Source organism: Lacerta agilis, chromosome 6 (genome assembly GCF_009819535.1).
Source record: "Lacerta agilis isolate rLacAgi1 chromosome 6, rLacAgi1.pri, whole genome shotgun sequence".
Lineage (NCBI taxonomy): Eukaryota > Metazoa > Chordata > Lepidosauria > Squamata > Lacertidae > Lacerta > Lacerta agilis.
In genome coordinates, this window is record NC_046317.1 from 14,558,536 (window position 1) to 14,574,211 (window position 15,676).

The 15,676-nt window shown below is 41.0% G+C and overlaps 2 protein-coding genes across 2 annotated transcripts in view; both read left to right on the forward strand.

Annotated features, from left to right (window-relative positions):
• Positions 1 to 1,319, forward strand: part of CFH (complement factor H) — a 44,948-nt gene extending 43,629 nt beyond the window's left edge. Inside the window, exon 23 of the mRNA XM_033151085.1 lies at positions 831 to 1,319. Within this exon, the coding sequence (XP_033006976.1) occupies positions 831 to 845 (15 nt within the window). The 3' untranslated portion in view covers positions 846 to 1,319. The remainder of the gene's footprint in view (positions 1 to 830) is intronic.
• Positions 1,320 to 6,471: 5,152 nt separating this feature from the next.
• LOC117047859 (coagulation factor XIII B chain-like) lies at positions 6,472 to 11,556 on the forward strand. The gene is made up of 5 exons (XM_033151086.1): positions 6,472 to 6,843; positions 7,911 to 8,081; positions 8,643 to 8,831; positions 9,858 to 10,040; positions 11,549 to 11,556. Exons 1-5 carry the CDS (start codon positions 6,780 to 6,782, stop codon positions 11,554 to 11,556), a joined length of 615 nt encoding a protein of 204 aa, XP_033006977.1. The 5' UTR covers positions 6,472 to 6,779.
• The last annotated feature ends 4,120 nt before the right edge of the window (positions 11,557 to 15,676 follow it).

The window sequence follows — 15,676 nt, forward strand, 5'->3', positions numbered from 1 at the left end:
TCTCCTTTCTTTCTTAAAGTCCTAAACAGAATTAAAATGAGAAAAAAGTAGTTCTGCTGCCACAAGTAAACCCCAAATTAAGCCATGACACAATCCACTTTTGGGTATTAAGCCACAATTGCGTTAGTGCTTCCTTACTTGGCCTTTAGAATAAATTGACCATTTAAACTTCAGTGCTTCTAAGCATCAGAATTGTCACATTGTGGAGTAAGCATCTCTTGTTGCTCTTTCACTTTGAATGAATGGATACGTAATATTCCCCAGGATAGTTCCATAATTCACACACACACACACACACACAATCTCAGTTGGTGTCATAAATACAACAGCAGTAGTCTTTGCAGTGCAACACTGAGCCTGTATTAGCAACTGATTTCTGACTGGTTTTCAAGTTCTGCAATCATTTAGATGCCACTGATTTCAGTGGGATTTGAAGTTCACTAACTTGGGTGTTGAGTCCAACCCATTAAATTGGTGTTAAGGTTTACCTATCAATATCAGAAATGTTTGCCTAACAAGGCATATTTTGCACATGTGGAATGCGATTTTTAATGCCATCACTCATGGAAAATGATGTTTGACCTTTATTGTAACACAGATAATTTGGAAAGTAATAATGGCAGCAATGATTGTGCAATGGGGTTATCAGTGTCTGCTGAGTGACTTTAGACAAAAAATAAATTGAAATCATCTTATTATTACTGGTACATAGTGTTACTTGCATATGGAACCAGTTTAATATAATAAATTAATCAAAGGCTGTTAGTAGTATCTACACAAAGGATAACTATGTAACCTTACATTTTCATTGCTTACTTTCTATTTAACAGAGACAACAAAAGTAATTGGAAGAAGCATTCAGAAGACAATTTTCAACAAGCACCGGATCTTCAAAATTCATTGATCATTTATTTTTAATATTATCAAATCAAGCTACTTCTTCACACAAATAGATTTTCCCGTTGATTATATGCAGCTGCTCACAATGGATCATGGACCTAAAATTGGAAGCCTACTTCATTGAAGACACACTTGTAACTTTTAAGGATTGATACAATGAGTATCAATGTAGGTCTGGTTCACTTACAATAAATTCTACTTTAAAGCATCGTGTAAAATGTTATAGGAAGGAAAGAGATACACCAGGAACAAGAACCCAAGAGTTTTGAATAAACATTTCTGGCCCTGGACTTTTGAATTCTCAGTGAGGACTAGCAGCTGTAAATAATACACTAGTTGTATAAAACTGCAGTGGATTTTTGTAAGCTTGTAGGGCTATTGTGTTCGTTAAAAAATAAAAATTAAAGCACTTGTTTTTTTTTAAAAAAATTATGCCCTTTGTTAGTATATAATAAAAATGCATAGCATACAAATTGTTTTTTAATGTACTAGTAGCAAATTTACATACCACCTGTGGGAGGAAACCCCATTGAGTACATTGAAACTTACTTCTGGGTTAACGTTTATAGGATTGTAGTATTACAGAGGCGGATTTAGAGCAGTGTGATTGGTTCCGCCGCACTGAGCACTGAGCTGGGGGGGGGGGGGCGTTATCACAGGGCATGGCAACTATGACATAGTGAATTGAACAGAACAGAAGAGGGGGGTTGCTGAATTTGGGCCCCACATAGGACACTGCTGAAATCTGTAATACCAAATTATGTCCCTGACTATTACTATTGCTTTTGAATATGCTCAGACAAGTGTATTGACCCTTTGGCATATTAACAGGTGCACAGATCGAGACATGTGGCTGCATTGGTGGCTACTGGAATTTGGGAGTAAAGATCTGTGTCTTATGTCCTTAAATCTCAACATTAACAAACCACAAAAGTATCTGCCAGATCAGCCTTTCTAGTCCTGTTTCCCACATTAAGCAATCATATACCTCTGATATGCCCATAATGCAATAATATTATCTTGTGCATGTTCCCTATCTAGGGACAGGTTTTGTTTCTTTTGCTTCTGTTTCCCAATCTTAAGTTCTCTTGCTCCCTTTATTATTTATTATTCATTTATAAAACAGAAAAATATATAATCAAAATAAAAACAACCCAATAACCCCCCAACCCCACATTTTAAAAGGGTATAGGACAGTGGTGGCGAACCTTTTGGAGACCGAGTGCCCAAACTGCAACCCAAAACCCACTAATTTATTGCAAAGTGCCGACATGGCAATTTAATATGACAAACCTAGACAGCATCTTAAAAAGCAGAGACATCACCTTGCCGACAAAGGTCCATATAGTTAAAGCTATGGTTTAGCCAGTAGTGATGTATGGGGAAAAAAATCCTTCCAGTAGCACCTTAGAGACCAACTAAGTTTGTTATTGGTATGAGTTTTCGTGTGCATGCACACTTCTTCAGATACCAGATACTAGTACATTTTCATGCATGCACATGAAAACTCATACCAATAACAAACTTAGTTGGTCTCTAAGGTGCTACTGGAAGGAATTTTTTATTTTTTATTTTGTTTCGACTACAGCAGAACAACATGGCTACCTACCTGTAACTAGAACTGATGCATGAAAGTGAGAGCTGGACCATAAAGAAGGCTGATCTCCGAGAATTGATGCTTTTGAATTATGGTGCTGGAGGAGACTCTTGAGAGTCCCATGGACTGCAAGAAGATCAAACCTATCCATTCTGAAGGAAATCAGCCCTAAGTGCGCACAGGAAGGACAGATCTTGAAGCTGAGGCTCCAATACTTTGGCCACCTCATGAGAAGAGAAGACTCCCTGGAAAAGACCCTGGTGTCCGACTCTGGTGTTGAGAAAGATGGAGGGCACAAGGAGAAGGGGGCGGCAGAGGAAGAGATTGTTGGACAGTGTTCTTGAAGCGACTGGCATGAGTTTGGCCAAACGGTGGGAGGCAGTGGAAGACAGGAGTGCCTGGCGTGCTCTGGTCCATGGGGTCAAGAAGAGTCTGACACGACTAAACCACAACAATTAATATACCATTATAAAATGAGCTTTTGGGGGGAGTTGCCCTGAGTTGGTGAGCTTTTGGGGGCATTGCCCAGATTTTTTTTGGGGGGGGGCAAGACTTGCAGAGCTTGGGGGGGCCTTCAAATTTATTAAGAAAACGGTCTCAGACCAGCTCGTGCTCATACAGCAATCACTTAGCAAGACATAAAAGGGATACAAAAGGCATTACAGTATAGATAAAACAATTAAAATTAAATGTTTACATGCCCCCACTGATTACCGTTAGTAGGGTCAGCCATTAAGAAGCAATTGGGGGGCCTTGGATCACAGTTGTTTTGAGGGGGCAGAAAAACATTCACACGCATATAAATGCTTCCTATGGCACACGGAGCAGGGGGAAAAAATAGTCTCAACAATTGCAGGCAGCAACCAATCAACAAAAACCCATGAAAAGCCACCAATCACACGAACTACAGCCGCTGACTATCTCCTGCTCGCTGCAAAAAAAAACCACCAATCGCCGGGGGGGGGGGAGGCAGGAAAACACCTGCTTGCCGGCCGATAAACTGTCTCTAAGTTGCTGTGGGTGGCGGGTATTTAGAAGTCTGCCCTTCAAAACCCATGCATCTCCATGAATAAACAGGATAGCTCCTGAGATATTTGATGCCTCTGCCTTTCTGGCCATTATCAGCTTTGTATCGTCACACACTCATAGGCCCCAGAGAAATATTGCAGCACTGTTAAGCACCATGCAGAAGATGACTGAAATTAATTTCCCTTTTCCCAACTGCAAACATTTTCAAAGCTAGTGAATGTACTGATAAATGATGAAAGCTGCCTTTCATTACATATGCGCGTTGATTGGTGGCATGCGCTGGTAAATATCAGAAATGGTTCTGACATAGCGCTTGTCTTGCACTTTTCCAACGCTAGTCATCATTGTTCATTGCCAGGAAGCAGAAATGAGGATCCAATTTCTCCATTTACCAAAAGCATTCAGCTGGTGTTCAGGTTTCCCTGTGTGGTTTGTGCTGGACATATAGCAACACTTTCAATGTTGATGGTCTTTCATACCTTTGTTGCAACGCAGAGATACTTCTGAAAAGTAAATATAAAAAAATACAAGTAAAAATCAGAACTTGGTGATTAGACAAATCAACTAAAGATGCTCAGATGTGGACAGTATCCTTTTATAAGTCTTTCGATAATAATTTTTATTAGTTTTCAATTACAATAATCCAAGAATAGCCTCATTATATCAATGCCAAATTATAATACAATTCCTAATATCAACCATCCAAATACCAAATTGTATAAATTAGGTGGCCCCCTGTGTGCTAGAATGTTGGTTTGATTATTTACTTTATTTCTGCGTTCCAAAATCTTATTGATTTCAGTTACATTCCAGTCATAATAGTAATCCCTTATACAACAGCTGTATCCTCTGAAGTATCATCTCTGTGTAATAAAGGTACATATATTGAAACTCAGTCACAAGGGTAGATAATTTACCATAAATAAATTGTGGCTGTTGTCCCGTCCCCCCAGTAATTGTGGTTTTTACTACCCTTAGGAAAGGAAGCATATTCAAAATAGGTTGATTTTGGGATTACTGGGCACCTTTAACCTTGTCAGATTTAGCACCTGCTTTCAAATAAGACCAAATTTTAATTTGCCATTGCATATAATCAATATTTCCTTTTCTCTCTGTTTCTGATCTTCTTCCTTTCTGCCCCTCATACTCTTGTCTCTTTCCAGTGGCATAGGTCTGCCCTGGGTGTCATCAATGAAGGAGGTGACAAAATGGCCAACTAGCTGGGAGGTGGGTCCACTGCTTCCCCAGAGAAGTGAAGTTACAAGGAACCAGGCATAGTACCTTCTAGGTGGTGGTACCTACCCTGTGGAACACCTTCCCAAAAGATGTCAATGAGATAAGCAGCTATAAACCTTTAGAATACATCTGAAGGGAGCCCCATATAGGGAAGATTTTAATTTTTAATATTTTATTATATTTTATATGTGCTGGAAGCTGCCCAGAGTGGCTGGGCAACCCAGTTGGATAGGCAGGGTACAAATAATCAATGTATTATGTGTAGTTCCCAGGTGCTACTGGAAGGATTTTTTATTTTTTATTTTGTTTTCCCAAAATCTAATTAGTGGAAAGTTATTTCAAAATGTGATGACCACAACATCCATTGATGACCTAAATGTGTGTGAATTGTTATAAATATAACACCACAGACAGGTTTTACTTTGCGGTTTGGACTGTTTGCTGCCCCATCATCAGAACTGGAAAAATCAAGTTATGTATTATATGCATGTTGAAAACAACTGGAAGACACCATATAATAAATCCACATACCTGTATATGATCTGACTATTTCCCTTTTCCAGTCTGTTTGCAGTCCATAAAGCACTACTGTTTTTTAATCAAGACTCGCAAAACTATATTTTTAAGGCTTAAAAATGTGATAAAACCGATAGTCTCAAGAGCAGCAGCATCCACGGTGCAGCAAATACCAATTCACGTTTTTTAAAAAATGTTCCACCAGGTGGAGTTGAAGAGATGTGAATGAAACAGCTGCATCTCTTACCAGCAAGTACTAATATTGAGATTAGATTTGGGTTTAAAGGGAAGTAATCTGCTAAGCATTAGTCTGGGCCCTGAGACATTTTCAAATGACATCTCTAATATTGTTCTAATACGGGGGGGGGGGGGGTGTTCAACAGGTCAGTGTAGATCCAGGCATTGTAAAATTTGCTTTACATTGATAACTCAGGGGTTCGTCCTTGTTGCTAGCTGCCTTGTGGCAGAGTAGCATAGGAGCCAAATCCAGGGGGCTGTGGGTGCTTAGGCATCCACAATAATGTAATTGTGGGAGTCAGGCACCCACAAAGCCAATGGGAAAAACCGGCAGGGAAAGAAACTGTTCGTCTCCGTTCTCCACTGCCAGAAAGCGAGGCATCCTTTTCCGAGGGGTAGGGCTCAGTCGCAGAGGCAGAGTCTCTCTGCCTCTGCCTCCAAGTCCGAGTCTCTCTCTGCAGAAAAGTGTGCCTCACTGGCTGTGTAAAATCACATGCAGCGTGTGCACCAGGTGTGCGCGTGACATCGTATATCCATGTGGGTGTCGGGCACATACAAATCCTGAGGGCAAGATGGCGCTCCTGCAGAGTATAACATTTTTAAATTAAGAAAATCAAATCTACCCTGTTGTTGCCATAATATTTTCAGTAGAATGGGAACATTTCAATCCCAATGTCTCCTAATGAACACCTTTTTGTATGGAGTACTGGCTAAGGCAATTATATCAGCAATTTCTGCTGATATAATGCATTTTGCATGTTATTTTCACCAATTTATTCATTTCCTGCATACTTTCCCTAAAATATGCATTTCTGTATTCACTGTTTTATTGGAGAACCGCCTCACAAAACTGTATGAGTTTTGAAGGACAACTGTGTTTTGGTTCTTGTGTTCTTTTGTGAAATGAGAATTGGATAAACTCGGCTTTAAATGCAAAGTGAATTGAATTTATCTCTTACTAGGTTAATAGATGGCTAAAAGGGCTTGCCCAAAAGTTTTCAACACTTGCAAGAAGGACTCTTTCTTCTTTGGGCTCATTGCCAGGGTTATACCAAAGGCTGGGCCAGTGCTTCAATCACTGTTGCCAGAATTGCAACATAAAACTGCAAACATGCCTTGCTGGGTTTAAGAGTTCATGTTCCGCATTCCAGTAACTCGTCCTCTTCTCGTGGCACAGAGCCATGAACCGCTGGTGAAACCAAATGTGGCTTTTGCAAAGTCAGTCATTAGAAAAATTAGAAGAACGTGAGCAACAAGCACTGCTATGAAGAACTTGCTGGTCTATCTTCTTCCATTTCTTCTGTGGACATGCTGTACTTCCCAAAATGGTGAGTGATGGTGGAAAAGGGCAACCCTTTGCCAAGGTAAATGGTCACTGAAGTATTAATAGTAGAAACATTTACATTCAGCAGGTGTGGAAAGATGAAAGATAATTCAGCACTGTTTTATGTATAAAGCTGTGAAATTTTTTTGGTCCATTTGTGTTGGCAGTTCTGCAAGGATTACCAGAGACACTTCACTAACAGTGTAATAAGGTTTTAATATTAACTCACTAATGACAAAATATTTCACCTTCAACCTTCCATATGCACATAAATGTTAGAGTGTCTTTGCTCAGCTAATTGAAGAAGCAACGTTGTGTTGAAGTGACTCTAGAAGCAATTGATAGTAGCAGAAGAAGAGGAAGGTCTCTCAGATAGGGGGATTCAACTCTCTGTATCTGTGAAAATCAAGATGAAAGGGTGACCGAGGGCTACATAGATATATTTATAATTTTGTATCTTATGAGGATCATATGATGATTATTAATATGATTTCTTTTCTTTTTGTATTTAGTTGTTCTTATGATGCATTGTTTTCTATTATTCCCTTTAGTTTAGTTGGGATTTTATGCTATGTTAGGTTGGAAACCTTTAATAAAATTTATTTTAAAAAAAATAAAAGATAATGGTAGATTCTTTGAGGATTAGGATAGTGTTGGAATCAACAATGCTTAATGTAGCAATAATCTCCATACCTTTGTAATTGCACATAAACCTTTGAGTCCTTTTTTTTTTTTTTTTTTGCTTAACTGACTGAAGAAGCTGATATACAGTATTACTACACTGATCATTCTAGTTATGACCCTCCTTTTCTGTATTGTTAACATAATCAGGAGTCCAACAAATAGAAGTTCATTAATTTGATGCCTTGTAATTCCATTCACAAAATGACTGATAGAAATTAATGAATTAACATCCAAAAAATGTTAGGAAAAAAGAATTTACTAAATTTAAAATATATGTTTGGGAAGTGTTGGTAATGTTGGCTTGTATTTGATTTAAGAAGTTTACTATGATCTTTATTATCATTATTACTATTTTTAAGTTGGTTTTGATGGTACATATGATTGCAGTGTGCGAAGAACCACCTGACATTGATTTTGGGGAAATAATAAGTGGCAAGAAGGCCGCGTACATTGAAAGTGACAGAGTACAATACAAATGCAACCATGGATGTGTATTGGAAGGCTCTGAGTGGATAACATGCAGTGGGCAAAAGTGGACACCACCACCAAAATGCTTGGGTAAGGGGCCATCTTCTCTTTGAATAGTACAACCTTCAAATTAGACTGTGGATTGTCCAACATGACCTTTGATATCTTCTCTCCATGCAAAGCTGTGTTTGCAGGCTGGAAACATGAATGCGGAGTGTGAGAATCTCATTATCTCATCTCCAGGAGACAAATATGGTATTTCCAGTCTCTCTAACTGAGCTTCAGTATTCTCCCTAGATAATAGTCCCTCATCAGCTGTGCCCCTCACCAGCCTGTTTTGCACCCTCCTTGTGTGTTTTTGCCTGAACTCTAATGTATCCTGCTTTCCTGGATGAGGCTCCGCATGTTACGGCTGCTGCCAGCTCAAGATGGAAAAAGAGGAGCATGCCTCTTTCCCCAACTTGGGATGGCAGCAGCCATGGCTGTCCTCTTCTTTGCTCATCAAGATATGGCAACCCTACCTGAAGACAGTGACAAATGTGAGCCAATCCTTAGAGTACAAAGAGGGCAAAAGGAATAGGGCACAGGGAGAAATGAGCACCAGTGATGATCCCTGACTTTTGTCCCCATCGCCACCTTTTTGTCTTTCAGCACCTTGTATTGTCACAAAACAACAGCTAGAGGCCAAAAACCTGCTTCTGTCTGGGAACCGAGTAAGGGCACAACTGATTCAACATAATCATATGTTGCAGTTCCAGTGCAGGGAAGGGCATGTCCTCACGGCGCCTTCGGACAGGAAGTGTCTTGATGGGCACATGGATTTGCCCTCGTGTATCTCTGGTAAAGACATTGTTCATATTGAAAAATTCCACAACTGTTACTCAAATATTCGAAGGGTTCGTAGGCACCACACTTTCCATTTTGACTGGTTCCACAGGTTCCAAGGCTGCCTTCCTCATTTGTTTACAAGGACTCTAATCCTCTTAAAAGAAGTTTCACCGCCCCGCTCCCTCCACAGAATTGATTGTATCCTGCTATAAGCACATGGAGACAAGGCTGTAGTGGTTGTTTTTGGTCCACTGCACTGTGGTTGGATTGGACCAGGACTATTGCATCAGAAATAGGGCTGCATGTGCTGGGCATCCAATTAGTATGAATGTTTGGACCAGAGGCATGTCCGTAATATTTTGTTATTATTATTTGTACCCCTTCCATATGACTGGGCTGCCCCAGACACTCTGGCGACGAGGATCAGTGTATCCAGTGCTATTTTTCTAGAAAAAGAAGTGCCGGAACTCACCATGAACACCTCACTTTTTCTCTCATAATGGCAATGGAAACCACCTGAGAGATGCCGGAACACAGTTCTGACAGAAGAAAAAGCCCTGAATTGTCATGTCATAACCCATGCTGTTAAATGTAGTTCGTAACGTTTAAAGTTGTGTTAATTGTGTTATTGTTTCTTGTGAATTACTTTGGAATCCTGGTTTGGGCCAACAAAAATTAGCCTCGATAAACTGTCTCCCAACATGCACGACCTACAGAATGGATTAATTTCCCCAACCACTTTGTGCTACATTTTCTGCTATGTCCCATGAAACACACTGGAAAAGAACTAGCATTCTGAGTGAATCACATAATTGCAGTTATGAGATTAATGCCTTGGTAGTTCAATCCATCAGTTCTTTATTGCAGTCAAAGCCCCAACAGACCTTGGTAGTTAGATGCCAAGTTATTGCACATAGCCATAACTGACTTTCCCCCTGCTATAAATATTCCAGGGTAGTGAGAGTATTTGCTGTTCTTCTTTCTTGGCCCTTGGTTGCTGAACTAAGTCATCATTCTTATTGCTTTATTGTTTACCAGAAAGAGGGGGAAACTGTAGCCGCCCACCTGCAGTTGAGGATGGAGACATTATTACCTTATCGAAGCAGCAGTACAAAGCTGGCTCTTCAGTTCAGTTCAAATGCCAAAAATATTATGCTCTGGAAGGAGATAACAGAACTTTTTGTGATAATGGAACCTGGACAAAAGCACCTATTTGCTTAGGTAAGAACAAAGGTGGTGGTTACCGGTATATTATTTGCATGAGTAAGTTTAGAATATCATTCAAGGAAATTCATTGCTGACGTTTGATTGTATTGTCTGACTTCCGGTTTCATTAATATTACAGACAGTGGTTCTCTATGACGTTTGAATCATATGGGGGCAAATTCATGGTAAAGGATGTGAGATAAAGCAATTCATCTCTCTCTCTCTCTCTCTCTCTCTCTCTCTCTCTCTCTCTCTCTCTCATGCACTGCTTTTAAGCAAGCCAGGGCCAACTGTACTTGGGAGAAAAAATCCTTTCTGGCTGTGTAAACCAGTGACTGCGAAAAGCCTCTGTGGGAGCCTCTAAATCGAAGGATTGGAGGGTGGAAAAGTTTTGCCCTATGGGGAAGAAGGAAAAGGGTTATGTGAGATGATGGTTATTCCACTTTAAAGGGGGTACCCCTTGTGACGGATTGGCCCTAGGGTGGAGGAGTTATTACCTCCCAGCTCAGAAGGAGTTAATCCACCTTCAACTTAAATGACAGCTCATCCTTTGGGGGGCGGGACGGTCCCCGGTTTAAAAGGAGGGACGTTTTGACAGTGGTGAAGTGGGAGGGTGTGTGTGGAGACAGGGAAGAAGAAGAGGGTGGGGCCAGGATATGTGGGATGTAAACACAGAGCAGCCAAACACAACACTCCTAGAGAGGACATGAAGGTAACTCAGTCCTCCAGGCTTAACTTCCTGCTTACCTGGACTGAGTTACAGGAACCAGAAGTAGGTGTGGTCTTACCTGGGAACAACATCCCAAAGATCTCTCTCCATTTTGCCTCATCTCTTGAAGAAGCAGGATGCTCTCTCAGCCTGCAGCTGAGAGAAGCAGAAGTGAAGCTTCTTTCCTCATGGAATCAGCTTCACCACATGTAAATACATTTATCTAAGTTCGTCTGCCTCTTTTTGCCTGTACTGTGACTCATGGATGTCTGTAAGTAAACTCCTTTCATATCTTATAATCAGTATTGTGTCTTTTTGCTTTTAAGAGGGAACAAGGGGAATATACCAGGAATATAGCTGGCTTAAGCAAGCCTATGCAAACGTTTTTCTGCTGTGTTTTAAAAGGGAATGTAAACTCTGCTAAGTTTGGAGCTTGCTCACACAAGCTTGGATTGAGATATATAAATAATATATACTCATCCACACTCCTAAACATTCCCACAAAGGGTTATTGGCCCCAGTATTGCATATTTTTGTGTATTTTTGAAGGATTGCATTGGATTGTATTTTTGAGTTGAGTTAGATTTTTTGAAAGTACTTCCTGGTGAGCACATGTTTTCTTTGTCTTTGTTCTTTTGTTACTGTGCTGAAAAGGGATTAATCCCCCTCCCCTCCCTCAGAGTTTACAGTACTCAGAGGCAGTGAAGATTTATTTGAGTTTTTTGTATTTTTGAGCATTTTTGAGTTTTTGTTTTTGGAATTTTTGACAAATTTTTGGATTTTTGAAATTTTTTTCAACTTTTTGAATTTTAAGATGGCTAGTCTAGCTTTTGATAGTGAAGCAAGGCCAAACTATATGCTGCTGAACGACCATAATTTTGTGCACTGGAAGCAACGCTTAATGGTATATCTGAGTGCAAGGAACGTTCTGCAGGCTATAAAAGATGAAAAGCCTACAGGAGATAAAGAAGAAGATTTAGCCAAAATTGAAGCCTGGGGAAGGAAGAATAGCGAAGCCAAGCACATAATTTTAAGTGCACTTCGCGATGAGCATCTATCCTTAATAAACATTGAGGATGATGCATCCCAGATTTTAAAAGACATTGAGCGGATTTATGGAGCATCTACACAGAACTCCTACAGGCATTTGCTAGATAAATTGCTCAAGTTAAAGATGAACTCCAGAGAGCAGTTCACAGAGCATGTTAAGAGTTTTTCAGAGATTGTGCAAAGAATTGCTCTCACTCCTGAAGCTCTTAATGAAGTGACTAAGGTGACTTTCTTGCTAGCATCGCTAGGACCAGCATTTTCTTCATTTAGAAGCCTAATGGATCACACAAAAGATCTGACTTTTAATGAATTAATCAGCCACTTAAGAGAGGAATGCAGAGAAAGCTTGGATTCTCAAGAGCGCAACTCTAGGAGAGGTGACTGTAATTATGCTTCTAAAGCAAAGAATTCCCAGACCTTTCAGCAAAAGGCAGAAAGGAAGGAAAGATTTAAGTGCTCCATGCTGTTACAAGAGAGGAGTTTAGCTGTCCAGAATTATGAAAATGTGCATAATACGTGGATTTTAGATTCTGGAGCGAGCTCCCATTACTGTTTTGTAAAAGGATATTTTAATGAATTAAATGATCAAGAATCTGAGATCGAAATAGCTGATGGCCGCATTTTGAAGTCGGAAGGTGCAGGTTCTGTGCATTTGGAATTCAATGTAGATAATGAGTCTTTTAGAACCAGAGTGTCTGATGTTCAGTATGTGCCAGAATTGAACTGCAATTTACTCAGTGTGTCCGCTTTGGACAAGAAAGGCTTCAAGATCACATTTGAGAATGGACAATGTAGTGTGACCAAAGATGGTGAAGTGTATGCTGAAGCCAGACTAACAAATGGGGTTTATGAGCTTAATGTTTCAGAAAAGCAGTCTGCAAAAGTCGCCCATTCCAGCCAGAAGGATGAAGCAGATTTAACGCTGTGGCACCGAAGATTGGGACACAGAGACAGAAACGTCATTCTGGATCTACAAAAGAAGGATCTTGTAAGAGGTTTGCAGGTAAAAGGGAGCAACAACCAGGCTCCAACAAAATGCATAAGTTGTATAACTGAAAAGGCTGTAAAACCTTCTTTTCCACGTTGTGCAGAGCAAAGAAGTACTAAAGTTTTGGACATTGTGCATTCAGATCTATGTGGACCAATCAATGTTCCATCACTTGGAAACAACAAATATATATTGATATTTCTTGATGATTTTTCGAGATATTGTGTTGCATACTTCATCAGAGAGAAATGTGAGACAGTAGAAATGTTCAGAGACTACATTGCCATGGTCAAGAACAAGTTCCAGAGAGCTCCAGGTGTGTTGATGAGTGACAATGGAGGTGAGTACTGCTCACGTGAAATGCAAGATCTCATGTCCAAGGAAGGTATCATACATGTAACCACAGTCGCATATACCCCACAACAGAATTCGATAGCCGAAAGGAAATTCAGATCCATTATGGAAATGACAAGATGCATGCTAAAGGAAGCATCCTTGCCCCAAAGGCTATGGGGAAATGCAGCCCATACAGCCGTTTATCTCCAGAATAGATTGCCCACCAAGGGGGCAGAGCGCACACCATTTGAACTTTGGCATGGAAGAACGCCTAATTTGTCACACATACGTGTGTTTGGTAGTCTGTGTTACTATCACGTGCCCAAGGAACACAGACACAAGCTAGACTCCAGAGCACAGGCAGGTATCCTGGTTGGGTACGCCTCTGGAGGAAAAGGATACAGAGTGATGGACTTACGAACTGGTAAGGTCAGCGCACAACATGCAATCTATTTTGATGAGCATGCAAAGGTTGACACAAGGAAGACTGTCATTGACTGTTCCAAGGAGTCAGAATGGACTCAAGAACTTATACACTTTCCTTCTGTAACCCCACAAAGTACTAATCTGCCTTCTAGTGTCATAGTGCCCCCTACAGGTGATGCACCAGAAGACGCAGAGGACCAGAATCCTGGCGGCTCCAGAGACGAAGAGGATCCAGAGGGGGACATGCCAGCGTTGGAGGATGATGAAGAAGCTGATGCGGTTCAGGAACCAGAACCAGAGGTCAGACGCTCATCCAGAACCAACAGAGGTGTTCCACCGGTAAGGTTGTCCTACCTTGCAGGGTCGGCGTCACCACAGGAACCTTCCACATGGGAAGAGATTCAGCGGATGCCAACTGCAGAAGCTAGTCTCTGGAAGAAGGCCGCGCAGGAGGAGATGGATGCACTGCATCAAAACAAGACTTGGACCCTCACAGAACTACCTCCGGGTAAGAAAGCCATTGGTTGCAAGTGGGTTTTCAAGGTTAAGAAGGGGTCAGAAGGGGAAGTGCAACGCTACAAAGCAAGACTAGTAGCACAAGGCTTTTCACAGAAATATGGTGAAGATTATGATGAAACGTTTGCACCAACTGTAAGATACAGTAGCGTGAGAATGCTTTTGAGCATAGCAGCCTCTAAGCAAATGGACGTGCATCACATCGATGTTTCGACTGCGTTTTTGCATGGCGAGATTACAGAACAGATTTATATGAAACAGCCTAAGGGTTTTATAAAACCGAATGAGGCTCATCTAGTATGCAAATTAGAAAAAGGACTTTATGGATTACGGCAGGCTGCTAGAGCTTGGAATCAGAAATTGCACAGTATGCTGGTGCAACTTGGATACAAGCAAGGAAACGCTGACAAGTGCTTGTACAGTAAGTCAAGTAATGGACAATTTTCTTATATATTGGCTTTCGTTGATGACTTGATTATCGCAACATCTAATAACAGAGACTATGTGCAAATTGTGAAACACCTCAGCAAAGAGGTGGGAGTCAAAGAACTAGGAGATGTCAAGTACTACCTAGGAATCCAGGTGGAAAGAGAGGAAGATGGATCGTTTCTTCTCAGCCAGCGACAGAAAATAAATGAACTGATTGAATGCATGCAGTTGCAAGATGCAAACACAGTTGCAACGCCCATGGCCACAGACTTCCTGAAGAATCAGCAGGATTCGAAGCTGTTGCCAGATAACAGTGAATATAGGTCGGTAATTGGTAAACTTTTGTATTTAGTTACCACATGTAGACCTGACATAGCCAATGCAGTGGGGATTCTTAGCAGGAAAGTGAGTTCTCCCACTGAGCATGATTGGGCTGGTGTGAAGAGGGTGGTGCGTTATCTGAAGGGTACAGTGAACTGTAAATTAAGGTTGCCAGCTGTCAGTGACCCTAAGTTGGTGGGGTACACTGATGCAGATTGGGCTGGGGATAATGCTGATTATAAATCAACAAGTGGTCATGTTTTTATGTTTGGGGATGGACCTGTTGTGTGGGGCAGTTATAAACAGAACTGTGTAGCATTATCTTCCACAGAAGCTGAATATATTTCTGCATCGGAAGCGTGCCGAGAGATTGCCTGGCTCGATGAACTCATCAAGGACTTTGGTTTGGTGAGAAAGCAAGCTGTCAGTTTGCTGGAGGACAATCAGAGTTGCATAAAACTGACACAGAGTGAAAAGTTCCTTGCCAGGACAAAACATATAGGTGTGAGGTACCATTATATACGTCAGGCAGTCCAGGATGGACTTGTGGAACTGTCATACTGCTGCACCAATGAGATGGCTGCGGACATCCTGACGAAGCCCCTCCCAAGAGAGAGTTTCCAGAATCTACGTGTCAAGCTGGGACTCTGGGTGGTTGAATAAAGTTGTATATTTTTGTATGTTGTGTTCGTCTGAGAAGGGGTTTGTGGGATGTAAACACAGAGCAGCCAAACACAACACTCCTAGAGAGGACATGAAGGTAACTCAGTCCTCCAGGCTTAACTTCCTGCTTACCTGGACTGAGTTACAGGAACCAGAAGTAGGTGTGGTCTTACCTGGGAACAACATCCCAAAGATCTCTCTCCATTTTGCCTC